Source organism: Carya illinoinensis, chromosome 5 (genome assembly GCF_018687715.1).
Source record: "Carya illinoinensis cultivar Pawnee chromosome 5, C.illinoinensisPawnee_v1, whole genome shotgun sequence".
In the NCBI taxonomy this organism is placed as follows: domain Eukaryota; kingdom Viridiplantae; phylum Streptophyta; class Magnoliopsida; order Fagales; family Juglandaceae; genus Carya; species Carya illinoinensis.
The window spans coordinates 17,685,007-17,710,623 of record NC_056756.1 but is presented as its reverse complement, the minus strand read 5'-3'; the positions used below and the strand labels follow the sequence as shown (position 1 = coordinate 17,710,623).

Here is a 25,617-nt window from a genome sequence, read left to right as displayed (position 1 = left end):
TAGACATAACTTATAGATACTTTTAAGGTCCTCATACAGATCATACATACAGTTACAGACAATTCTAACATTTGCGGGAGTTTCTGCAATAGAATTTTTGTAACGTGGGCTTTAGAAATTTTAATTAATATCTTTGACAAAAGCAACATTAGTCAACAGCAAGTCAGACCCACACATGTGCATCTGAACCACATCACATTACATTCCAATCAAAACATCAGCCTTTTACCACATCATCACCGGCAATCGCGTTCGACGCTCGGATGTCTACACGTGTACGGCTCCGAATTCTTTTCAGCTCCTCGACTACCTCACTCGCATCGGGACGGTCGTCCTTCTCGGCCGCTACGCAGCGGAAGGCGAGCTCGCCCACCGCATGAACACCGCCCATGGCCTCCGCATCCAGTGCCAGAAAGGGGTCCACCACCTGGCTGAGAAGCCCCATGTGGATCTTCGAGACCACCAGATCGGCCAGGGCCATCTCCCTCTTGTCCCTGCTCTGGTCTACTGCCTTCGACCCAGTTATAAGCTCCAACAATACAACCCCGAAGCTATACACATCACTCTTCTCTGTCAGCCGGCACGACTTGTGATAGTCTGGATCCAAGTACCCCGGCGTACCTTGAGGCCCCGTCCAGACATACCCAGATGAGGATGCCGACGTCGTCGACGTTTCTGGGAAAACTAGCAGCCTAGACAACCCAAAGTCACCAACTTTGATTCTCATATCTCTTTCCACGAAAATATTTGTAGAAGTAATGTCCCTGTGAACTATGGGCGGAACGACTGAGAAGTGCAAGTACTCGATTGCCATAGCAGTCTGTATAGCCATGTCAATCCTCACTTGCCAAGTCAAAGAGCCTTTTCGGTACAAGCTCTTTGGGCCATGAAGGTGGTCTGCAAGTGTACCATTAGGGACGTAGTCATAAACCAAAAGAAGCCCTCTCGGGTCGCTGCAATAGCCGTGGAGCTTCACGAGATTTGGATGATCAATGGAGGAGAGGATCAAGATTTCGTTGCAGAAGGACTTGGTGGAGAAGGCTCGACCAGCGGATGCACGGTGGAGATACTTGACGGCTACGATTCGGCCGTCGAAGAGCTGACCCAGGTACACGGACCCGAACCCGCCGTCACCGATTTTGCGCTTGACGTCAAATCCGTTGGTGGAGGACTCCAGCTCTTCGTAGGTGAAAACTGGTGGGAGCAGACTGGCTGAACGATGGCGATGGAGGAAAAGAGTGTTTGGGTCTTCTTCTATCGCTGATGGTTTAAACCGCCTGGACCGGAGAATCACTGCGGCAAGCAGGAGAAAACATGTCATTGCAAATATAATGCACAAGATCGCAAGTCGTTTCGGGCTGCCTTCACGAAGCCATGACGGGGAATAGCGGCTCTGGGTGCGAAAGCATATGAATTGCTTTTTTGGATCGGAGGAATTGAAGCCACAGACTCCATTGATGGCCTTGCAATCTTGGCACCTAGAAAAGTAAGTGTCCTGAGCTTGGTCCCACTCCACCTGGAACCCAAATTTGATCAGAAAGTTATCGAGGAAGCCCAAAACGTCGCTTTGGCAACCCTGCTCCGAGACGGAATGGTGCGTGGACCCACAGCCATGGAGCAGCTGAAGTGGGTTCTTGATGAGCTTGCATTCCCAAGGGCAATGGCTGCAGTTGGGGAGATTTGGAGGAGAACAAGGTCGGAGAAAAGAGAGGCGAGAACAAGAACCATCGGAGACTCGAAACGGCGAGCCTGAGAGATTGATAGAGCGATTAGGGATGGAGACAAAATCAGAAATGGAGCAGGCCTTTCTGTGTGCAGCTGATTCAGTTGTGGTCTCATTGGAGGGATTTGGGGCCAGTGTGAGAGTGGAGGAGTTGGGTTCGTAGTGGACGAGCGAGAAAGACAGGGCATTAATGGAGATGATAGAGTGGGGAGTTGAACATTTGATTTGAAAGGAGGGATGGCCGCAGCCGGGGGAGAACGAGAAAGGGAAGGGAGGGGGGGAAGTGAAAGGTGGGCATGGAGATCCGGACGTGACTGTATCTGGAGAGCATCTTTGAGCCAGTGCAGAAGTTCTGAACAAAGGGTACAGTATCAGAAAGAAGAGGGCTAAGCCTAGATTGGAGGAAGAAAGTGGCGGAGGCATGGAAGATGGCGAGGAAGCGCTGCTGCAGAAGTCATGAAATGAAAGACAGAGGACTTGGTTGGGCAGAGATCTGAAAGTGACCTAGAAAGAAAGGAGATTTGAGAGGCATGGATAGAGAGCCATAGAGCTTCTGGGAAGTTGCAGAGACATTGCAGAAAATGGTGTCTCGTGAGTAGGGAAGATAGCTGAGGGTCACGTGAAGCGAGGCGGGTCCTCCTGAGTCGTGGAAATCTCTGCCTTCTTGCTTTCTTTTGGGTTAATTTTTAGTAGTGATGTTTAAGTTTTTAACCTTTTACTCTTTACGGACGGACAGGGTAGACGACTGAATCCTGACCCTTGGATTCTCAATTTATTTCTTTAAGAAATAAAATTATAATTTATTATAAATTCACATAATATTAAAATAACCATATACGACATGGTAAATGTCAAAATGACCATGTTGGCCAGTCATATGACACGTGCACTGTTACAAAGGAAGGGCTTGGTTCTGGAAATTGGACTTTCTTGAACGAGGGACAAGTCTTTGTTTTCTTATAAAACACGCGTTCCCATCTAACAGGTCAGATTTTAACAAAATTTAGATCCAAGAAATTTCAATAATACGTGGATCTCTTCATTCATAGCCGCTCATTGGTTGTGATGGTCAACTATAACCATTTCAAGCACATTTTAAATTTTTAAGTAAATAGATATTTAGGATTAGTAATAACCACTATTTCTTTTATAATCCTTAAATTGATTTTATAATCCTGATATCTTTGTTCCTATATAACTTTTTTGAGATGAAGTCGAATTAAAAAACCAGCTTAATTTTTATAAAGTTTTAATATATATATATATATATTTTAAAAACTCTGTTTTGAAACTGAACAATTAAACCAACATTGAATTTATTTTCTATTACAATAAGAAAAAAAAATAGTGTAATGATAAAGACATATACAAAAATAAACTTGTAAAATGATATAGTTTGATGTATTACATCAGATTATAAAATTATTTTTATTGTAAAGTAGATATTATTAAATTTTATTGCATAAGCAATATATAGTTTGGGTATTTCAAATAAATATATTTATTTCCTTAGTATGAGCATGAAAATATAGTATTTTGTACATTAATGAAGAATGTGAACTTATTAAAATATATAAGAATGAAATGTTAGTCTCAAATTGATGGAATAAAGTGCAGACAAATAGTTTATATTGAATCCTAATCAGTATAATATTGTAAGCGAAGAAGCGAGAGCTACGTGAGTACCCCATGTCAAGGGCAATGGGTGCATTTAGCACGTATGTATCGTCGCAAGGATCTCAACATTTATTTTGAAAATATTAAGTGTTTTCCTACATCTGTTACATATTAGAAAATTAGCCTTTTTTAACTATTTGAATGCATCATAATTAAAAGATGTTTTACAATTTGAGATTTAAAATTAGACATGATGATGCAAATTATGATCAATAATATGTGGGTTTGATGACCATTTCGAAGGATTTCAAGTCATACAATATAATGGTCACCATTAACTTAGGGTTGCCATATAACTGATTTGTTTAGTTTTTCAAAGAGCAAAATCAAACAATAGCTTTTCATTCTCAAAAATTTTATAAGAACAATTTTATCAATACTCTATAATACGTTGAAATTAGATAAAATATATTCCAAATAAATTATCTTTACGAGCGAGCTTTGGAGTCTAAAATTTTATTTTTAACTTTTGTAATTTTCTTATTTAGAGTCGCGATATCTCTTATTTATTTTTTATTCGTGTTTCGGTCGTTACGGTTTTTACAGAGTTCCATAGTAATTAGTAATTATAAGCTTACCATTAGTAGTGATGAACTAATGGTTGGGCCTATCCATTATCAGAGGTGCAGAAATGGGCCTGATGACTGTATTAAAGATTGGAGCCCTTCCTAATTCATACACCTGTATTGGATTGGATAGGTGCTTGCCTTCATCTCGACTGAAACCTACGCTTTCACTATTGAATATCCCTTTCCTTCCTGCCTTCTGCTCCACCATGACCCATTAATGACCCTACCTTTTTCAAGGCCCAGCACTTTGGCCTTTCACACTCCCCAACATTGCTTTGACTTTTCTCGTTTTTCTTCCCTTTCAGCAATTTGTACTTCGTGGGAAACGAGAGAACAAAATTAATACATTTGAACAAGAAAAAGAATATTATAAGAAGATTCGATAAATTGAGGATTTCTGTCCGGATTTTATGTCTTAGAAAACGTACACAAGTATAAAATTCTATAATATTTATATATATATTTCATAATATGATAAAAGAATTATCTATTCTTTATGATGTTGTTTCCTCTTACCCAAATCAAATAATCCATTCATGAAAAAAATGTCCTTTTCTGCTGATTTCTCGAAACTTCCTCTTTCTTTATTTTTTGGTTGGTTTTTATTTTACTAACTAATTCGTGAAAATGACATTAAAATCAATTTTCTCATTTTAGTCAAAAGGAAACTCCACGTTCTCGATTGACGTACATAAAACCAGCTTCGCGGAAATGATGACCCCAGCAAAGGATGGAAAAAAGAAGTTTCGTACAAAGCCAAAAGACTACTCCCTCCCCCATAGGGTTCTGGATTTTTCCAACACGTCCAGCTTCGTCGTCAACCCTCTCCAAGTCCTCGACCACATTGGACATTTCCTAATCTTACTCGCTACGAAACAACATCAACACTACAGTATTAACCTTTTCATTAATTAATATAATATTTAATTGAAATACGAATATATATACCTTCAAACGAGTTCTCTTTGCTTAATTGTTAGTGGTCTTTGAACTTCGATCATGGAGTCTTTCAACAAGTCCCACGCGGTGAAGCTCCGAAGCCACATCGACAAGTACCTGTACGCCGACGACGACCAGAATACGGTACGCCAGAGCCGAAGAGGCTCCTCGCGCAGAGCTAGATGGTTCGTAGAGTTTGTCGAAGGGAAAAACGACGCGATACGCTTGAGGAGCTGCGACGGAAAGTACCTCACCGCCACGGACGTCGCTTTTCTTCTAGGTATGACCGGGTACAAGGTGCTCCAGACCGAGCCGGATGAAGGTTACTACTGGAAGTACGAGTGGGAGCCGATACAGGACGGGTTCCAGGTGAAGCTGAGGACCTGGTGCGGGAAATACCTCCGCGCGAACGGAGGAACGCCGCCGTGGAGGAACTCGGTCACGCACGACGACCCGCACAAGTCGTCCACGCAGAATTGGATCCTGTGGGATGTGGAGGCGGTGGAGGCCTGGGCGTCCGAGTCGGTATCAGTGCTTATGTCGTCTCGGTCGAGCTTGTCTTCATTGTCTGATGAGGTCTTGGGTTCGGAACCGGTGTCCCCCTTGTCGGTTATCTCCACGGCTTCATCGAGATTTTCTTCAAAGCAGGTTAGTTTATTATTAATTTTATTTTTGCAGTTTGATTAATTATTTGGTTGGTAATTAATCCCTTCTCCAAGTTGATTACTGAACTAGTTTTGTCCAAATTAATATATTTGTATATATATATTTATTTATTTTTGGGTGATTCAGAAGTTGCGTGACCTTTATCATCAATGATTGAATTATACGCCTCTGGTATAAGTCAAGCCTACTTTTTAGAATCTATTGGTGTATGATTTTGATGAGAGAAGTATTTTAGTAAATTATATAAAAGTAAATTTATAAATTAATATGATTTAACGAAATATGTAAAATTATTAAATTATATTTTTTGTAAAATATATATAAAAAATTATATAAAATTTGTAAATTTACTTTTATTTAATTTTTTTATTTACGTAGCACTTATCTTTTATTGAGCATTTGGGTATTATATATGCAGATTTCGCTAGAATTTGCGGTAAAATATTAGAGTTTGCAGTTTATGATGCCAAAACTACAATTTTTTTATTTTTTTAAAAAAAAATTACTTACTAGATTACGATTAACAATATATAAAATAATTGAAAAATAATAGTTACAATCATAAAGATATAAATGTCGTATAATCGTTTTAAAAAAATTAAATAAATATAAAATCTATATAAAAAATTAATCTTTTAATAATAGATTTTATTTATTTTTTAAACGATTATATAACATTTATGTAGTTCACAACTATATATCATTACTTTAGAATGATTTGTTTTATAAATTTTATTAGAAACTCAACAGTTCTCCTTTTGTCTGATATATATATCCAGTACTCTAGTGTTACACATTGATGGTGAAATGAGAGCTACAAGTCTAGGGTTTACACATTGATAGTGAAATGAGAGCTACAAATGTATAGAGTGTCATGCTTCATACGACAAGCATATACGGCATTTTGGAAAGGGTCAAAATTATCTCAATTTCAAGAGGACAGTCCAGTCCAGCGGTGCATGCACGGTCTTGAAGATTGGAAGTTTTTTAACCTAATAAAAACTAGAATAATCTATCAGTCTAGCGTATAAGCAATGCTACTGCCACAATATTTTTTTTTTTCATATTTTGTTGTTCCGATCCCTGACATTTTTCTTTTAATAATTCTTTTTATGTCACGTTGTAAACATAACACGTTATTACACTTTATCACTCGCACTCCGTTTCCAAAATCTAGAAATAAATAAATAAAATATAAGCATTACTCATCTACTACTCTGCTCTAGATTAGATGGACGTCCTCTTCCATCAACTACCTTTCCGCACTAACTTTAATTTAGAGAGGTGGCTAGGGCTGGCCTACACCAAACTCGCATTCATCCCACCTTCTACAAAAGCACACCATCACTAGAAGTCTAGTTCTGTCTCATACTTGCACTCCCAAGTCTTATGGGTTATTAATTTTTTTTAAAAAAAAAAAAAAGGTCTTATGGGTTATTGATTTTAGTAATGTTACTATAGTCATAAAATACATAAATTTTATATAATTTTTTTTTAAAGAAATAAAATTTATTGTTAAAAAATTAATTTTTTATTATATATTTTTTTATTCTCAATAAAGCAAAAGAAAAATAATCTGTACATATTTAGAATGTATAAGGTAGGTTTAGATAATGAGATAAAAAAAATTTAATTTTAGAAAAAAATTTAAAATATTATTTTTTAATATTATTATTATTTTAAAATTTTAAAAAAAATTGAATAAAAATTTAAAAAAATTAAATTATTATAAATAAATTTTAAAAAATTATGATGATGGATGAAATTCTTATAAATAAAATAAAATACTATCAATCGATTTGAAAATTGTAAAAGTTTCCAAGTTTTCCAACTTAGGTGTGAAATGAAATGAAAGGGAATGGAACTTTTCTACGACTATGTTTCCATCATTTGGTTTGTTGAAAATGAGGTGCATTTAAAATGGGAAAATGACAACCTTTTTTAAGTTTAATATTGTCCTTCGCAAAGATTACTTTTCACAATTCTCACCATTATGGCGCAGAGCTTTTCCAACAAGTTCCGCTCAGGAATGGACCTCTTCCACAAAGCAAAGGCGGTGCGCCTCCGTAGCCACCACGACAAGTATCTCCTAGCCGAGGACGACGAGGAGTCCGTCACCCAAGACCGAAAAGGATCCTCCAAGACTGCCCGCTGGACCGTCGAGTTCTTGCCGGACTCCGACTGCGTCATCCGCCTCAAGAGCTGCTACAACAAGTACCTCACCGCCTCCAACCAGCCCTTCTTGCTCGGTATGACCGGTCGCAAGGTGGTCCAGTCTTTGCCCCAGAGGCTCGACTCCTCTGTCGAGTGGGAACCCGTTAGAGAAGGGACCCAGGTCAAGCTCAAGACTCGGTACGGAAACTTCCTGAGGGCTAATGGCGGGCTCCCTCCCTGGCGGAACTCTGTGACCCATGATATTCCTCACAGGACCGCCACCCAGGACTGGGTACTTTGGGATGTCGATATCGTTGAGATTCAGGTTCAGTCTCCGCGTCCTAAATCTCCGCCTCCGCAACCGCTTCCACATGTTGACTCTTTGGAGTTAAATCCGAGCTCCCCAACTCCGGTTTCCATCAAATCCGGGGAATTCCCAAGACAAGAGGTTGGAGATTTTCACAATTAAGCTTGAAACTTTCCCTTTGGTTTTTTTTTTTTTTCGTTTGCAATCATTTTGAATTTTGTGCGCATGATTTTTCAGTCTGCTGATCCTAATGTGAGTTCGCCACCCAAGCCGGATGGGAGGACTATTTACTACCATGTGACCGATGAGAATGGTGTTGTGATCGACGAAGCTGTGGAGGGAAATTCATTTACTTTTAAGGGGAATGGGGTCTATGAATTGACCCGTAGATTGGAGGAAGAGACGGGGTTAGAGGATATCATTGTGTGTAATCGTAATCGTTTTAATGGAAAGCTTGTTCCCCTTCGCTTGCAGCTTCCTCCAAACAATGCGTCTATGAATGTCATAGTGGTTTTACCGTCATCAAAAGGTCAGTTTCTGCCCTGAGTTGGTTCGGTATTTCCTGAATTCTAAGTTCACTTTTCGTGCTAGAAATTTTATAGCTCGTAAAATGATATTTCTTTTGTGCTGAGTAAATTTGTTGAATACGTACGTTATCAGTTTGTAGGAATTACCAAATGCAGAACGATATCTAGGTAACTAGTTATCAGTTTGTAGGAATTACCAAATGCAGAACGATATCTAGGTAACTAGACCTGTTTAGCATCGGATTAAGCATTTTTGTGCCCTGTTTGTCTGCTGGGAAGACAGTAAAAGATTCTTCAAGACCCGGAAAGTTTTATATTACAATGATCGGACCTGATTCCTTATATCTTATTAACGATCGAATGGAGTGTAGGAGTGCAGTAACCATGCTCTAAGTCATGTCTGTAGATTAAACATTCGGAAAGGTAAGGCATGTGTTTTGGGAATCCTGTGATAGGTACCATAATTAACGTTTTACATCGGGATATTCGTCGTATGTTAAAAGGGTAACCTGTTTAACATACAATGGAAGCTGGCAAAAGAAAGTGAGGTTTTGGCTTATATAAAAATATTAACGATTTAGATGTAAAAATTTACCTCAGTTTCTTATCCTTCCATCACCAAATGGTCGGATGGGTCCTCAAAATTTATTTAAGATTGAGGTTAGCCCTGCCCTCTAGGCAATGGCTAATGGCTAAAGTGCTACGCTTTTGGTAATTTTAAGCCTTGCTATAGCATATTCCTCCTTTGCCTTGGCTTTTACCTTATTTTATTTATTTTATTTATTTTTGGTGTATCAGTGGCAAAGGACTTTGCAAAACAAGGTTTATTATGAGGAAGACCATGCGGACATCATAATTTTGTTCAAAATATCCACGAACAAATGTTCTGTACATTCTGAGTCAGGCCTGTTGCTGTTCGTATGCCACCTCAAAGCATCCTGGAACCAATCGTAACAGGTTGTTTATCTTACTGCTATGTTTGTACTGAATGTATCAATCGAATGCAGAGAATTAAGAGCACATGTGCATATTTTTTCTAAAAAAAAATTTAATGGAGAGTCGTGGAAACAATTCAAAAGATACTTTCTATAGGGTTAGTGAGATTGTGTTGTAAAAACTACTGCATGCTTTGATGGTTTTGCATCTCCTGGTGTGCCCAGTTGCTCTATGAGGCTTTTGTAATTATTTTTTCTGTAAAATTATTGAAAAATTCTATTTGCAAGCTGCGCCTTGATTATCGATTCACTAAACATTTCAGTAATGTATAAGTGGCAACCACTGATTGTGGAAGTCTGTCAAATAAACTAGCATAAAAATCTTTTATTTTTTTAATTTTATTCATGGCTGTTCTACTCTCACGCTAAGGATCTTAAATTATGTGATATCATGAAAGTTTTTCACCAAAAGTGAAAACGAGTCCATCTACAGTGAACTCTGAAAGATTGATCATATGGAGGCTTAGGCAAAGTTACTTGGATCCCAATGTGAGTTGCAAGAGCACTCTCAATGATTAACTAAAGTTAAATGATGCTTTTGATGAATGGAAGATAAATTTAATTTTTGACTATTTTATTTATATAAGTTTTTACATTGAAATAATTATTTTTTTATTATATAATAATAAAATAATATAAGATGAATCTAGCTTTAATTATTCACATCAAACCTTTATATTGAATTATCTATTTATTTATATAGTAATGAGTAATTAATAATCAAAAAAGTAAATAAGATAAAAAAAAAAAAAAGTAATGAAAATAATCAATCTACTAAAAGGTAATTAATAATTAAAAAATATTTAATTTTTTAATTATTAATTTATTTTATTTTATCATATTTTACTATTTTACATATTATATTTTAATTATTAATCATATTCTAATTGAATTATGGGTTAAAAAATTATATATTTTCGATTGTCATTTAATGCTAATAATTACAAACTTTTTTTTTTTTTTAAGAAGAGCCGGTAGCCACCCACGTGATAGCCCTGTTTCAAGTTTATTAAAGAATTCTCATATATGACGAAAGAATACTGTGGTTACAGAGTATTCACCTGAGGGTTTATAAAAAATATAAAACAATATCAAAAACCCAAGTGATAAAAAAAAATTCCAATTTAAAGAAACAAAGAACTAACAACGAATAAATGGAGAGCTGAAAATTACAATCGAATATAAGAAAATCTCCAAAAATCCGTACGTAGTAGCCTACGAAGAATTCCCCTATCAAGATCAAGCCCTATAAAACTACAACGATTAGAAGCTCCCTCTTTAATAAGATAGCCCGCAATCATGTTTGCTTCTTTAAAAATATGATGAATGGAACAATGTAATTCAGAGAACAATCTTTTGATATCATTCTAAAAGTCTCACAAATACCATAAATTGCAATTACTGGCCTCAATCTATCTCACAATAACTTTAGAATTAGACTCTACTAATATATCTCGGATACCTATCTAAAATTATATATAAGTATCTTAATTATAAATCAAATTTCTATACTTTCTATCTAACTACAGAATTTATTCAGAAATATCATTGTCTTAGAGATAGACAAACTCATTCTTAGCTCTAAATGACCTCATCGAGCATACGTGGAGTCTACATGGCCAAAACTAAAAGCTCCACTTCGAGTTCAGCTGCTTTTAAGTTTTTTTTTTCCTAAACTCATATGCTTTGTAGTTATTTTGGAATATTTGTAAAACTTAAAAATGCTAACGGAATGTTTCTTTATTATCTTTTATTAAATAACTTAATTAGAGTACTTAGCTTGATCTATGGAAAGGACTTAGCATAATTAAACAAGTGGACTAAAAAGAAAAAAAAAATTAAACAAGTACCATGAGAGCCCCACCCCAATACGCCCCACGCACCCCAAAAAAAATATCATTCTACTCAATTATTAAATACATCCTACATTAACCCATCCAATGGGCAGCTTTATCATTTTAAATCAGATAGTCAATGAACAAATCATCCATAAGAAAGTAGACATAATAACAGACAGCTTCATTCACATTCTTCGTATGTTTCCACAACAACATCTACAAAATATATCATTGTATTTCCACAAAATACATTCACATCTTACATCTACAAAATACACTAAAAGACTTTGGATTTCCACAAAAACATATCGATATTGTTGAGGATACTTAGCCGTCCATTACGGTTTACCACATGTATCATATTTGACCATTGATTATCGGCTAATATCTTGTATCCGTTTACTGCTACTTTCCATTTACTTTGTAATCTATTTTGATCTTATTTGATTCTGTAAATGATTATAAATAAAAAACTCTCACCACCCTTTACGTGTGGTGGTTTTGCAAATATTCTCATGGTATCACAAGCTCGTCCGGTTTAGCAACCCCAATCCCTTCTTCTCCATGGCGTCCGAATCCTCTTCTCATCTCCTTCCTTTCAACACTCTAATCCATATGATCACCATCAAGCTTTCTTCCTCCAATTATCTTCTCTAGAAAAGCCAACTTGTCCCTCTCCTTGAGAGTCAAGACCTGCTGGGCTACGTTGATGGAACTCTGGTTTCACCACCTCGTTTTGAACCAGAAAACTCTACCACACTCAGCCCCAAATATTTGGCGTGGAAAGCAGCCGATCAACGGCTTCTCTGTCTCCTGCTCTCCTCTCTCATCGAGGAAGCCATTGCTGTCGTTGTTGGTCTCTTCACTGCCCGTGACGTTTGGCTCATGTTGGAGACTACGTTCAGCCATCATTCAAAAGCACGTGAACTGAAACTCAAGGATGACTTGCAGCTAATGAAACGCGGCACCAAACATGTTGCTGAGTATGCCCGTACCTTCAAAACAATCTGTGACCAGCTTCATGCCATTGGCAGACCCGTCGAGGACACTGACAAATTGCACTGGTTCCTTCGTGGACTCGGCACCGACTTCTCAAGTTTTTCTACTGCTCAAATGTCTCTCACCCCTCTCCCCTGTTTTGCAGATTTAGTCTCTAAAGCCGAAAGCTTTGAGTTGTTCCAGCGCTCCCTTGAGTCTTCTGACTCCACTCCTGCAGCATTCACAGCCACTAATCGTGGTCGCACCCATGGAAACCATGCTGCCTCCCGTAGCAACCAGCGAGGTCGGTCTCATTCCCACGGCAACAACTCTTCCAACCGAGGACGAACCCACTCTGGTCAGGGTCGTCGACCACCTCGCTGCCAAATATGTCGCACGGAGGGCCATTATGCTAACCGCTGCAACCAACGCTATGCTCGGACTGATTCTGCTGCTCACCTTGCCGAAGCTTTCAACACGTCCTGTTCTATTGCTGGACCCGAGGCTGCTGATTGGTTTTTGGACACTGGGGCTTATATGACCACCGATTCATCTATTTTGGATCAGTCTAAAAATTACACGGGTAAGGACTCTATGATCGTAGGAAACGGTGCCTCTCTACCCATTACCCACACTGGTATTCTTTCTCCGGTTCCAAATATTCACTTATTAGATGTCTTGGTTGTCCGTCATCTCACTAAAAATCTTCTTTCAATTAGTAAATTAACGTCTGATTTTCCTCTCTCCGTTACATTTACTAATAATCTTTTTACTGTCCAGAATCGTCAAACCGGAAGGGTAGTGGCGACCGGTAAAAGGGATGGAGGGCTATATGTGCTGGAGCGCGGCAACTCTGCCTTTATTTCAGTCCTTAAAAATAAATCTCTACGTGCTTCATATGATTTATGGCATGCTCGCCTGGGTCGTGAATTATTCTGTTATTTCTTTTTTAAATAAAAAAGGACATCTTTCTCTTACGTCTTTATTGCCTTCTCCATCACTATGTAGTACCTGTCAACTTGCGAAAAATCATCGATTGCCTTATTCCCGTAATGAACATAGGTCGTCTCATGTGTTAGATCTTATTCATTGTGATCTTTGGAGTCCTTCCCCCATCAAGTCCAATTCGGGTTTTCTTTACTATGTTATTTTTATTGATGATTATTCCCGATTCACTTGGCTTTACCCTTTGAAATTTAAATCTGATTTCTTTGATATTTTTCTTCAATTTCAAAAATTTGTGGAAAACCAACATTCTGCTCGTATCAAGGTTTTTCAAAGCGATGGAGGTGCCGAATTTACTAGCACTTGCTTCAAAGCTCACTTACGTACTTCTGGCATCCATCATCAACTCTCTTGCCCATATACACCTGCTCAAAATGGCCGTGCTGAGAGAAAACATCGTCATGTGACTGAGACTGGCTTGGCCCTTCTCTTCCATTTCCATCTTTCTCCTCGTTTCTGGGTTGACGCTTTCAGCACTGCAGCTTATATCATCAACCGGCTGCCCACTCCACTTCTTGGAGGTAAGTCACCCTTTGAACTTCTATACGGCTACTCTCCGTGTTATGACAATTTTCATCCTTTTGGTTGTTGTGTTTATCCTTGCTTGCGTGATTATATGCCTAACAAACTTTCTCCCCGCAACATTCCTTGCATTTTCTTGGGTTATAGTCCCTCTCATAAAGGGTTTCGTTGTCTCAATCCCACCACCACTAGGCTTTACATCACCCGCCACGCTCAATTTGATGAAACTCACTTTCCTGCTGTCCCTAGCTCCCAGGCCCAACCTCTTTCCTCTCTTCATATTTCAAATTTCTTGGAACCGCGTCTTTACCACATTGATCCATCCCCCCCTACCCCTCCTTCACCGCACATTCCTCGATCCAGGTCCTCTCCGTGTGATATTTGTTCTGACCTTGTGGATGAGTCTGTGCAGGTTGATACTTCTCTTGCAGGTTCCTCTTTGCCACCCTCGACTTCTGATCTGCTTGCTATTGAACCTGCTGCTCCTTCCTCTTCTTCTTTGGGCTCTCATCCTATGATCACACGAGCCAAAGCTGGTATTTTCAAGACTCGTCATCCAGCAAATCTTGGTGTTTTAGGCTCATCTGGACTTCTTTCTGCTCTTCTTGCATCCACTGAACCAAAAGGATTCAAATCTGCTGCTAAGAATCCTGCTTGGCTTGCTGCCATGGATGAGGAAGTTCGAGCTTTACAACAAAATGACACTTGGATTTTGGTTCCTCGCCCTACCAACACAAACATCGTGGGCTCTAAATGGGTGTTTCGCACTAAATATTTGCCAGATGGATCCGTTGAGCGTCTCAAGGCTCGTCTTGTTGCCAAAGGTTATACTCAAGTTCCTGGTCTCGACTACACTGCCACTTTCAGTCCGGTTGTCAAAGCTACTACTGTCCGTGTTGTGCTCTCTCTTGCTGTCACCAATAAATGGCCCCTTCGGCAACTTGATGTCAAGAATGCTTTTCTCAATGACACTCTTACTGAACATGTTCATATGGAACAACCCCCTGGGTATATTGATCCTCGCTTTTCCACTCATGTCTGTCTATTAAAGAAAGCCCTCTATGGTTTAAAGCAAACTCCTCGCGCTTGGTTTCAGCGTTTTAGCTCATTTCTTCTCACACTTGATTTTTCTTGCAGTCGTGCTGACACGTCACTTTTTGTCTTTCATCAGCAGTCTAACCTTATTTTTGCAAATATTCTCAGATATATTTTCACAAAATACATTCACAAAATACACTAAAGGATTTTGCATTTCGACAAAATACATCCACAAAATAACACAAAAGAGTCTACTACATAGCTGCTGCCCAATCACATGTATTTCTAGCATATGTGATTAGGCAGCCACTAAAATCAGCAAAAAAGAGTCTACTATATTACTGAGCATTTACAACAAAACAGAAAGAGTAATGTGAAACAACATGAGTTACTTTCCTCCAAAAGATGTAGATGGAGATATAGATGTAGATGTAGATCTATTATTCATTTTCCCGTAAACTTCCTTTTGAAGAGTTCGAAAATAGTCTTGCTGCATTTCATCCATGCCAGAAAGATCTAATTCCATTATCTTTATATCAAACTTTTTTTTTCTTAAGTGCAATTAAGGACATCCGAGCACTCTCGACCTTCATGACTGCTTCTCTCCTCTCTACCATGCAAATGGTTTTATCATCAATCATGCTACTTAAAACTTTATTAAACTCAACATCTTCACCTTATTTAGACTTCCTCTTTCTCTCCCTCTCTTTCTCACTCTTCTTGCCTAACGGTCTCTCATCAATGATCTCAACATTATCATCGAGAGTGTCATTTGCTAGCAGAGTTGAGTCATTACTTATTGGACATCTCCAAGGTGGTTTCCTCTTCGTGTTCATTATCGACATATGTTGCTGTCATTTTAGTTGGTGTCTTAATAGACATAAACAATGTTCCATGATGTACTTCGCATTTTCATTCTCTTTATACAATATTTTTGCCTTCTCAATCTTAAATAAGCCAAGTGATTATGTTAGAAAAAAAAAAAGAATGTGCAGCACTAAAAGAACATAAAAGAGAAACTAAATTATTACATTATCTTGCTCTATGGTACCATTAGGATGTAGTGACTCTACTACTTGGACAACAGTAGTATAAAATTTATTTGTTTATTTTTAAATACGTTACCATTAATTGGTCAATGAGCTGATTAATTTAATTGTTTAGTTTTTTATATTGATTATAATATTATCCGTTCTCTCTCACATTTGAGTGCAAGTTGTCAAACAAACTAGCATAAAGACGTTTGATTTTTTTAACTTTATTCATGGCTGTTCTACTCACGATAAAAATCTTAAATTATGTGATATGATGGAAGTATTTCACGAAAAGAGAAAACGCGTCCATCTACAGAACTGATCTGAAAGATTGATCATATGGAGGCTTTGGCAGAGTTGCTTAAATCCCAATGTGTGTTGCATTCATATTGCTAACTGCCTCACTTCCAAGTGTCAAATCACGACAGGATAGGAGAAATAAATTAATTATTGAAATTATATCCCAACCCAAAGGCAACGTGTTAGCAATTATTGAAACTAACCTCTGATAAGGTCTTAATTACGATGAATACTTTTATATATATAACTGGAAAGTGTATAAATATCATATAATTATTTTGAAAAAAAGTACAATTTATTAATAAAAAGTTAATTTATTTTATATGAGTCTTATATTTTATTTATTTATTTTAAAACAATTACGTGGCATTTGTTCATTTTACCGTTGTAAATATTTTTTCTCAATTAATAATTGATTGTTAAAGAAAAAAAAATACTTTTACAATGAAGGGCCTAGTTTGGATCGTTAAATATTTCAATTTCATTTGATCTCATCTTATTTCAATATCTAAATAGTATAAACAACGAAACTTTTTAATTTTAAATATTCAACTTTTTCATTTAATCATTATTTAATTATTATAAATTTTTCAAACTTCAAAACAAAACACAAAAAAAAAAAAAAACTTTTTCAAATCTCAAAACAAAATAATATTAAAATTTTATATTTTAACAATATTTTAACTTTATAATATTTTTATTCAAATTTTTCTATTTACCTTCTCAAAACACTAAAATATTTAAACTAAAATCATTTCTAATTTATTTTATCTTAACTCAAATATCTTACTTTATTTATAAATTATTTCATCTCAAAACCAGGCTTTAGTGATATCATACTTTCGACAATGAGTTTGGTTGGTCGCTGAGATGGCTCAGGAAGGACAAAGAATCCAAAGTTTTGGATTTTAGTTACTAAAAGATACTGTCCATGTGGGGGAGCATTGCCGTGTAGACGCGGAGGTGAAAATATGCATTCAACTTCCTGTAAATTAAACAGAGAGAATAGCAGATTAAGTGTAGTGTGAAATTAGGACTAACGAGGATAGAGATGAGAAAATGCAGTTTTTTGTTACATGGTGTCAAGGATAACATCACAACAGGCAATGGTAATCCCGATTATTCCTCATCACCTCTGGATCAGTTAGAGAAGAATACGGATGAGATATAAAAAGCCTGTGTTTGAGTCAGTTGTTAAGACTCAAGATGTCTACATTTACCTTTACTGCTATGCTTATCTTCTTCATGTCTACTATGATATTCTTCTAGTCAATCTCTATGATCTCTTCTCTAAAATTATCAATACGGGTTTTACAAATTCCATACTGTTTGCCGATCTAAATTGTATCCCTTCGGTGACTCTTCCTCGCCCGCTCTTAAAATGCTGCCCGAACAGCCGGCCACCCTAATCCTCCGCAACTTTCTTATCTTGGTCGCCGTCTCTCTCTCCTGCGTGATTCTCTTCCGAGCTTCTGACTTCGTCCGGTTCCTCCCACGCTTCCAATTTTCCACCTCCGGTCCCGCCTCTTCTTTTCCATTCAACTTCTCCTCTGCCTTCGACGATTTACCTCCGGTAAGTTTAGTTTCCTGTTATCTTTAATTAAGCAGTTAATTGATGCATTGTTAGATAAGCAGTTTACCGCAAGTAATTAATTGATAAGCAGTTCCTCACACGTTAATTGAGTAGTTTTCACCTTTATTTTGCAACTAAGACAGGCTGGTGAAGGATATAGGCTTGAAAAGGTTTTGAAGGATGCTGCCATGGAAGACAGGACTGTTATCATAACAGCTATAAATGAAGCGTGGGCAGCTCCAAATTCGGTGATCGATCTCTTTCTAGAGAGCTTTAAAATTGGAGATCAAACCCGTAGACTTTTGAACCATTTGGTGATTATTGCCTTGGATCAAAAGGCATTTGCGCGTTGTCTCGTGATACATACACACTGCTTTTCTCTTGTCAGTGATGGAATCGATTTTCGTCGTGAGGCTTACTTTATGACCCCTGATTACTTAAAGATGATGTGGAAAAGGATTGATTTCCTGCGCTCTGTTCTTGATATGGGCTACAATTTTGTTTTCACGGTAATCTCCTGATCTTCCTCTTCCTTTGCTCTAAGCAATCATATCGAAGATAAACTATGGAGTTACAAAATACAGGATTTAATGGAGTGGGAGTCCCTAACAATCATTCTTAAACTAGCAAATACAACACAAGAACAATAAAACAGAGAGTTCCAGAGCTAAAACTTGGCTTACACCCAATTCCCACAAGGGGAAGCCGATTCAAACGGTTTTAACATAGTCTAATAAATAGACTATAAGACTATGGCTAGAAGTTGTAGTGAAATGTTTGTTATATTTTGCTAGGCTGGATTGGCTGAAGTAAACCATGACCATTTTATCTTGATCCTTGGTTAAGGAAAGCAGAATATAGAAACATAGCAACTGGAAAATGAGTCGAATTGCTAGCTAAAAACCTCCACAAGCTATGGAGGTGCGTGTAGCTCACGTGCCACCGTTGGCAGTAAAGTGAAGGTCATATCTAAGAGATTCAAGGCCATTGAGCCTGATGGCACTGCACATGGCGGCAATAGGCCTCCCCTGGCACGGTGGCCCATGAATCCCACCCGTGGTACGAGCTTTGCGTGAGCCACATGCGCCATTCTTTTGGTCAATTTTCTTCTACCGTCTAACAGATCGACAGCTAGTGAATCTGATGATGAGGCGTGTGGCGGTCTTTGGTGGTCGGTAGGTAGCCAATCAAGGCTTTTTGGTGCTATGGGAGGGAAAAAATTAGAGAAAGATAGAGGAAAAAAAAAACTATGGATAGGTCCGATGAGGGCCAGACAAAGGGGGGGGGGGGGGTGGAGCTGCCTCTGGCCAGAGGAGATGATGTTATTCTGAAACGATGGTGGGAATTTTTTCCCGGAGAGAAAACGGGATACCCTTTAATAGTAGTTATTTCCTGAATTTGTCACACTTCATTGTGTATTTACCTTTTATTCGACTTTTATAAATTGTTTCTCTGATGAAACTAGCTTTCCTGGCTTGTAAGTAATTCACTTGAAGGCAAACTGAAGGCAATGAGTCTACCCAATGGTTCTACTTGGGCTTGGGCCTAGTGGGCATGTGCCTAATGGGCTTGTGGGCTTTGGCCTAATCTCCTGTTGGGGCCCTTTTTCAGTCTAAATCCCAAACTTGATGTCCAAATCCTAATCTCCACATTGTAGGTCCTCAAACAATACACATGGGCATGACAACCTATGTTCACCTCCTACCCTAACTACCTACATGGTTAGAAACCTTGAAGTACGAATACCCTAACTTTCCTTGATATTCAATGGCTTTTTGGTTGTTTTTCCTCCAGGATGCTAATGTCATGTGGTTCAGAGACCCATTTCCTAAATTTTACTTGGATGCGGATTTCCAAATAGCCTGTGATTTTTTCTTGGGGAGCTCTGATGATGTACATAACAGACCCAATGGAGGCTTTAACTATGTAAAATCAAATAATCGGTCGGTAGAATTCTACAAATTCTGGTACTCTTCGCATGAAACTTTTCCTGGATACCATGATCAGGATGTCCTCAATATCATCAAGTCTCATCCCTTCATCCTAGATATTGGACTAAAGATGAAATTCTTGGACACTGCGTATTTTGGTGGGCTTTGTGAACCTAGCAAAGATTTGAACAAAGTTTGTACAATGCACGCAAATTGTTGCTTTGGCCTAGACAGCAAGCTCCATGATCTAAGGATTATGCTCCAGGATTGGAAGCAATTTATATCTTTGCCACCAAGTTTGAAGAGATCGTCAAATTTGTACTGGAAGGTTCCTCAGAATTGCAGGTGCATTAATGAACATTTCTAATTCCTTGCCGTATGCTGACTTCATTGTAAAATCAATGCTTAATACATTATGCTTATTCAGTTAATGAATCTTTATTTTTGTAGTTATTCTTGTTTTGTGCTACTTTTATTTCAGTCTCAGTTCTCTCACATATTATGAATCTATGATTCCCCGATCGACGAAAGACATTGAAGAGGGAGGGCAGGATTGAGTTGATTCGATCGTATAAATGTTGCATTCTAGATTTGCAGCTTGCACGTGAATTTTTTGACATGTTTGGTCTACTACCAGCTTCAGTTGTCCCTCTTCAGTCCTTTGGTATTTTCTCTTTATTACACTTAGTGATCAAATCATGGATTCTAAATCAGCTTCACAGCAGATGCACAACATCTCATCACACTAGATCTTTTTCTATTATTCTTCTAGAATATACTGCAGTTATTCTCTGCTGTAGTTTGTTACTCTCTACTGTAAATCGTTAGCTACACAGATTCCTCTTCTTTGTAAAGGTCTATAAATAGACTCTGTAATTACCATTTACATATATAGAAAAATGATACAGTTTTTCACTCTCTCTTTCGCTCAGCTCAACATGGTATCCAGAGCCATTTGACAAACTGTCCACTCTCATCCATGGCCTCATCTTCTTCGCCTCACCCTCCTCCCTCTTCAGTCTCTCATCTTATCACCACCAAATTAACCACAGAAAATTACCTTCTATGGAAGGTTCAAACCTCTGCTTACTTAAGAGGTCAAGACTTATATTCTTTTGTCGATGGCACGTCTCCCTCTCCTCTTAAGTTTCTCATTGAAACTGATTCTGCTCCTACAACCAATCCTGCATATCTGTCATGGAGACGTACCGATCAATTGGTTCTTAGCATTCTTTTCTCTTCTCTATCTGAGTCCATTCTTAGTCATGTTCTTTCATCTACTACAGCCTTTGATCTCTGGAATAAACTTGCCTCCATGTTCTCCTCTCACTCTCAAGCTAAAGAGTTTCAAGTACGATTTCAGCTCACCAATCTCTCACAAGGTGAACAAACCATCTCTGAATATTTTGGCAAGGTACGTATGCTTGCTGATTCCTTAGCTGCTACTGGAAGTCCAGTCACTGACAAAGACCTTGTAACCTATCTTTTGAATGGTTTAGGTCCTTCCTATGAGACTTTTGTAACCTCTATTACTACAAGAACAGATCCCCTTACTTCTCATGCGTTATATCAAATGTTACTCATTCATGAAACCCGTCTTTCTCACAATGGTAAAACTGTTCTTTCTTCTGGAGAATTTTCTGCTAATTACAGCTCTGCTACTCCACGTGATCAAAGAAGTCGTGGGTCTTCACGTGGTGGTCGCAATGGCCGTGGCAGGGGACGTTATTACAGCAATGGTCGTGGCCGTTCCTCCTTCAACAATACTACTTCTCAGCACAACTCACCACGCCCTACCTGTCAAGTGTGCAATCGAGTTGGTCATATCGCTCTTCAGTGCAGAAATAGATTCAACAACGCCTTCCAGTATGAAGCTCCATCAAATTTTTCTGCCAACTTCACAGCACACCATAATTCCTCGGACACCTCCTGGTACCCAGATTCGGGAGCCACCCATCATGTTACAAATGATTTGAGTAACTTGAACTTATCTTCAGAACAGTACAATGGTGATGAAACTATTCGGGTTGGTGACGGTAATGGCCTTCCTATCAGTGCTTACGGTGACTCCTCTTTGCCTACTTCATCTTCCACTTTTCTTCTCAGAAATCTATTACACGTTCCTCTCATTACTAAAAACCTTGTCTCTGTTCTTAAATTCTGTGTGGATAATCATTGTTTCTTTGAGTTTCACTCCTCTCACTTCTCTGTGAAGGACTCTCGGAGCGGGAAAATCCTCCTCACCGGGCCAACCAGTAACGGCCTATATGTTTTTCCATCACCAGTGTCCAGATCATCCAGCACCACCTCTCCTTCGGTTCACTTTGGCGAACGTGCATCTGTTGCCCAATGGCATCGCAGGATGGGTCATCCTTCCTTAGATCAAGTCTCCAAAATTCTACGTACACGGTGTTTGCCAGTTTTTCCCACTGATGCTATTTTTCAATGTTCCGAATGTCCCCTTGCAAAAGCTTGTCAACTTCCTTTTAAAACTAGCCGGTCTCTCTCTAATGGGCCTTTAGACTTAGTTTACTCAGACTTATGGGGCCCTGCTCCTTATGTTTCTCGTATGGGCTTTAAATATTACATATCCTTTGTTGATCATTTTACAAGATTTACATGGATTTTCCCTCTCAAACTTAAATCTGATGCTATAGCCATTTTCACTACTTTCTTACCTCTTGTTGAACGCATGTTTAAAACCAAGTTAATTACATTACAAACTGATGGAGGTGGTGAATTTAAACCCATCACCTCCGTATGCCAAAAACTTGGAATTAAGCATCGTTTTTCTTGCCCTCACACCCATCAACAAAATGGGCTTATAGAACGTAAACATCGGCACATCATAGAAACCGGACTTGCTCTCTTGGCCCAAGCTTCTTTACCTTTTACTTTTTGGGCCGAAGCTTTTGAGACAGCCGTCTATCTCATTAATTTTTTGCCATCCCCCACCATTAATAATCACTCCCCTTATTTCATGGTTCATCAAAAAGAACCAGACTACAATTTTTTAAAGGTATTTGGTTGTGAATGTTGGCCCAATCTACGTCCATATTCACCAAATAAACTCAATTTCAGATCCACTTCCTGCTTATTCTTAGGATATAGCAACACTCATAAAGGCTATAAATGCCTTGATCTCACTACCAGCCGTCTGTATATTTCTCGTGACGTCCGGTTCAATGAAACATCCTTCCCTTACAAAAATGTCACACGGCCCACTCCTCCACCAATTTCTTCAACCCACATTTCCTTACCCATTTTTCAGCCATCTATTCTCGGCCCATGTCCTGTTACCTCACTTCCTACCTCTCTTTCGGCTGAACCCCCATCTCCTTCTTTACCTGGCCCGAGCCCATCACAGCCCAATAACACCTTCCACCTTCCCAGTCCGCATATAACTTCATCTTCAACCTCCGATATCCCTCTTCCTTCTAACTCAGACTCATCCTCATTACCTCCAGGCCCAGTTTCCACTATTCTTCCTCCTCCTCCACGCTCACCTATCATAACTCGTTCTACCACCAATTCTCTTCGTCCACGTATTGCCACTGATGGCACCATTCCGTATCCGACTCGACACTGTTTTAGCACTATTTCTACTGTGCCTGATGATCCTTCAAGTTACTCTACAGCCTCTAAGTTCTCAGAATGGCGTGAAGCCATGACTCAAGAGTACACTGCTCTTCTAAAGAACAACACATGGAGTCTTGTACCTCCTGTAAATGTTTCTAACGTACTCGGTTGCAGATGGGTTTACAGGACTAAAACCAACGCTGATGGCTCGTTTGAAAGGCGAAAGGCGAGGTTGGTTGCAAAAGGATTCCACCAGCAACCCGGAATCGACTACCACGAGACTTTCAGTCCTGTGGTCAAGCCAACTACCATAAGACTCATCTTGTCTATTGCTGTTACGAGAACATGGTCGCTGCGCCAGTTAGACATCCAAAATGCTTTTTTACATGGCACACTCACTGATGAAGTCTATATGCAACAACCTCAAGGTTTCATTGATCCCATTCATCCCAACTATGTCTGCAAGCTTCATAAGGCTTTATACGGCCTTAAACAGGCCCCACGATCTTGGTTTGCTGAACTCAGCTCTTGGCTTCTTAATTATGGTTTCACTGCATCTAAAGCCGATCCATCCTTGTTCATCTCTCATCATGATCATACTATCATTTTTCTGTTAGTCTACGTTGATGATATAGTTATCACTGCTTCTCATCCATCAGCTATCACTACTCTCATTCATGATCTCGGCACTGCATTTCCAGTAAAAGACCTTGGCCGGTTGTCTTTTTTTCTAGGACTTGAGGTTGATTACACTAAGCAAGGACTCTTACTTACACAACGCAAGTACATTAAAAGCCTTCTCACTCGAAGCAACATGCTTCATGCCAAGCCGATGTCATCACCCATGGCTGCCTCTTTGAAATTATCCAAATTTGATGCTCCAGAGTTTGCAGATGTTACGTTATACCGAAGCTTGGTTGGTGGTTTACAATACCTGTCACTAACTCGACCTGACATATCCTTCTCTGTCAACAAGGTCTGTCAGTTTCTTAATGCTCCAAAAGCCACACACTGGAGTGCAGTCAAAAGAATTCTTCGGTATCTTAAAGCTACTATAAATCATGGACTACTTTTTCAACCTCAGTGCACCTTCACCCTTCAAGCATACTCTGATGCCGATTGGGGTGGATGCCCAGACGATCGTAGATCCACAGGAGGCTACTGCATATATCTTGGCAAGCACTTGCTTTCATGGAGTTCAAGGAAACAAAAGACTGTGGCTCGATCATCAACCGAAGCGGAATACAAAGCAGTTGCTGCTGCTGCTGCTGAAATTATTTGGATTCAAACACTTCTCCGAGAGCTTTGTCTTCCACTTACTCAGTCTCCAATTCTCTGGTGCGATAATCTTGGGGCAACATACCTTTCAGTTAATCCGGTCTATCATTCAAAAACCAAACACATGGACATTGATTATCACTTTGTCCGAGACCGTGTAGCTTCCAAACAACTTCGAGTCTCCTTCATCAGTTCAAAAGATCAGATTGCAGACGTTCTCACCAAGCCCTTGGTAGCTGACAGATTTCTCTACTTCAAAACGACTCTCAATGTGGTTGACACCCCCTTGGATTCGAGGGGGCGTATTACACTTAGTGATCAAATCATGGATTCTAAATCAGCTTCACAGCAGATGCACAACATCTCATCACACTAGATCTTTTTCTATTATTCTTCTAGAATATACTGCAGTTATTCTCTGCTGTAGTTTGTTACTCTCTACTGTAAATCGTTAGCTACACAGATTCCTCTTCTTTGTAAAGGTCTATAAATAGACTCTGTAATTACCATTTACATATATAGAAAAATGATACAGTTTTTCACTCTCTCTTTCGCTCAGCTCAACACTCTTCACACAGCAACTCTCTTTAGTTGCAGCCCTTCCCACAATTTTCCCTTTATGGCTGCAAACTCCTCCATTAAGAAAGATGAAACTGAAGACAGCCTTTGATCTGTTGGCGCTGTGACAATTCCTGAAGGTAGCACGTCGTAGAACTAGTACAGCCAGCCTTCCATTACGAGGTGGGAAACTATGTCTCTGTTCGACAACGATTGCAAAAGAAATATTCTGGAATACTTCCATTTCATGCTTTTATGGAAGATCTTTGGTCATAATTAACGCTGGGTAGATTTTGTTAAATATATATCCATTTAGTCTCGCTAGTTACTCATGATGTGAACGTCCCATGCCCAACCTTTTAAGTGGTATTAGGTTATAGAATTTCTTACACTTTATTATATGTTTTTGCTTTTCATATTTCGTCT

At 38.7% G+C, this 25,617-nt stretch overlaps 3 protein-coding genes across 3 annotated transcripts; 2 read left to right on the top strand and 1 right to left on the bottom strand.

Annotated features, from left to right (window-relative positions):
• LOC122310660 (LEAF RUST 10 DISEASE-RESISTANCE LOCUS RECEPTOR-LIKE PROTEIN KINASE-like 1.5) lies at positions 1-2,378 on the bottom strand. Its single transcript, XM_043124754.1, has one exon. The coding sequence runs from the start codon at positions 2,144-2,146 to the stop codon at positions 218-220; it is 1,929 nt and encodes a 642-aa protein (XP_042980688.1). The 5' UTR covers positions 2,147-2,378; the 3' UTR covers positions 1-217.
• A 2,336-nt stretch (positions 2,379-4,714) lies between these two features.
• LOC122311047 lies at positions 4,715-9,784 on the top strand. Its single transcript, XM_043125397.1, has 4 exons — positions 4,715-5,556; positions 7,577-8,176; positions 8,273-8,564; positions 9,361-9,784. Exons 1-4 carry the CDS (start codon positions 4,969-4,971, stop codon positions 9,393-9,395), a joined length of 1,515 nt encoding a protein of 504 aa, XP_042981331.1. The 5' UTR covers positions 4,715-4,968; the 3' UTR covers positions 9,396-9,784.
• Positions 9,785-17,292: 7,508 nt separating this feature from the next.
• Positions 17,293-20,229, top strand: LOC122309321 (uncharacterized protein At4g15970). Its single transcript, XM_043122772.1, has 3 exons — positions 17,293-17,845; positions 17,989-18,354; positions 19,640-20,229. Exons 1-3 carry the CDS (start codon positions 17,654-17,656, stop codon positions 20,141-20,143), a joined length of 1,062 nt encoding a protein of 353 aa, XP_042978706.1. The 5' UTR covers positions 17,293-17,653; the 3' UTR covers positions 20,144-20,229.
• Positions 20,230-25,617: the final 5,388 nt, after the last annotated feature.

Coding starts and splice junctions, on each gene's coding strand:
- LOC122310660 (XM_043124754.1), bottom strand. CDS start 2,146: ATGCCTCCGCCACTTTCTTCCTCCAATCTAGGCTTAGCCCTCTTCTTT.
- LOC122311047 (XM_043125397.1), top strand. CDS start 4,969: ATGGAGTCTTTCAACAAGTCCCACGCGGTGAAGCTCCGAAGCCACATC. Junction 5,557..7,576: donor CGAGATTTTCTTCAAAGCAG/GTTAGTTTATTA, acceptor ATTATGGCGCAG/AGCTTTTCCAACAAGTTCCG. Junction 8,565..9,360: donor GGTTTTACCGTCATCAAAAG/GTCAGTTTCTGC, acceptor TTGGTGTATCAG/TGGCAAAGGACTTTGCAAAA.
- LOC122309321 (XM_043122772.1), top strand. CDS start 17,654: ATGCTGCCCGAACAGCCGGCCACCCTAATCCTCCGCAACTTTCTTATC. Junction 17,846..17,988: donor CCTTCGACGATTTACCTCCG/GTAAGTTTAGTT, acceptor CAACTAAGACAG/GCTGGTGAAGGATATAGGCT. Junction 18,355..19,639: donor GCTACAATTTTGTTTTCACG/GTAATCTCCTGA, acceptor TTTTTCCTCCAG/GATGCTAATGTCATGTGGTT.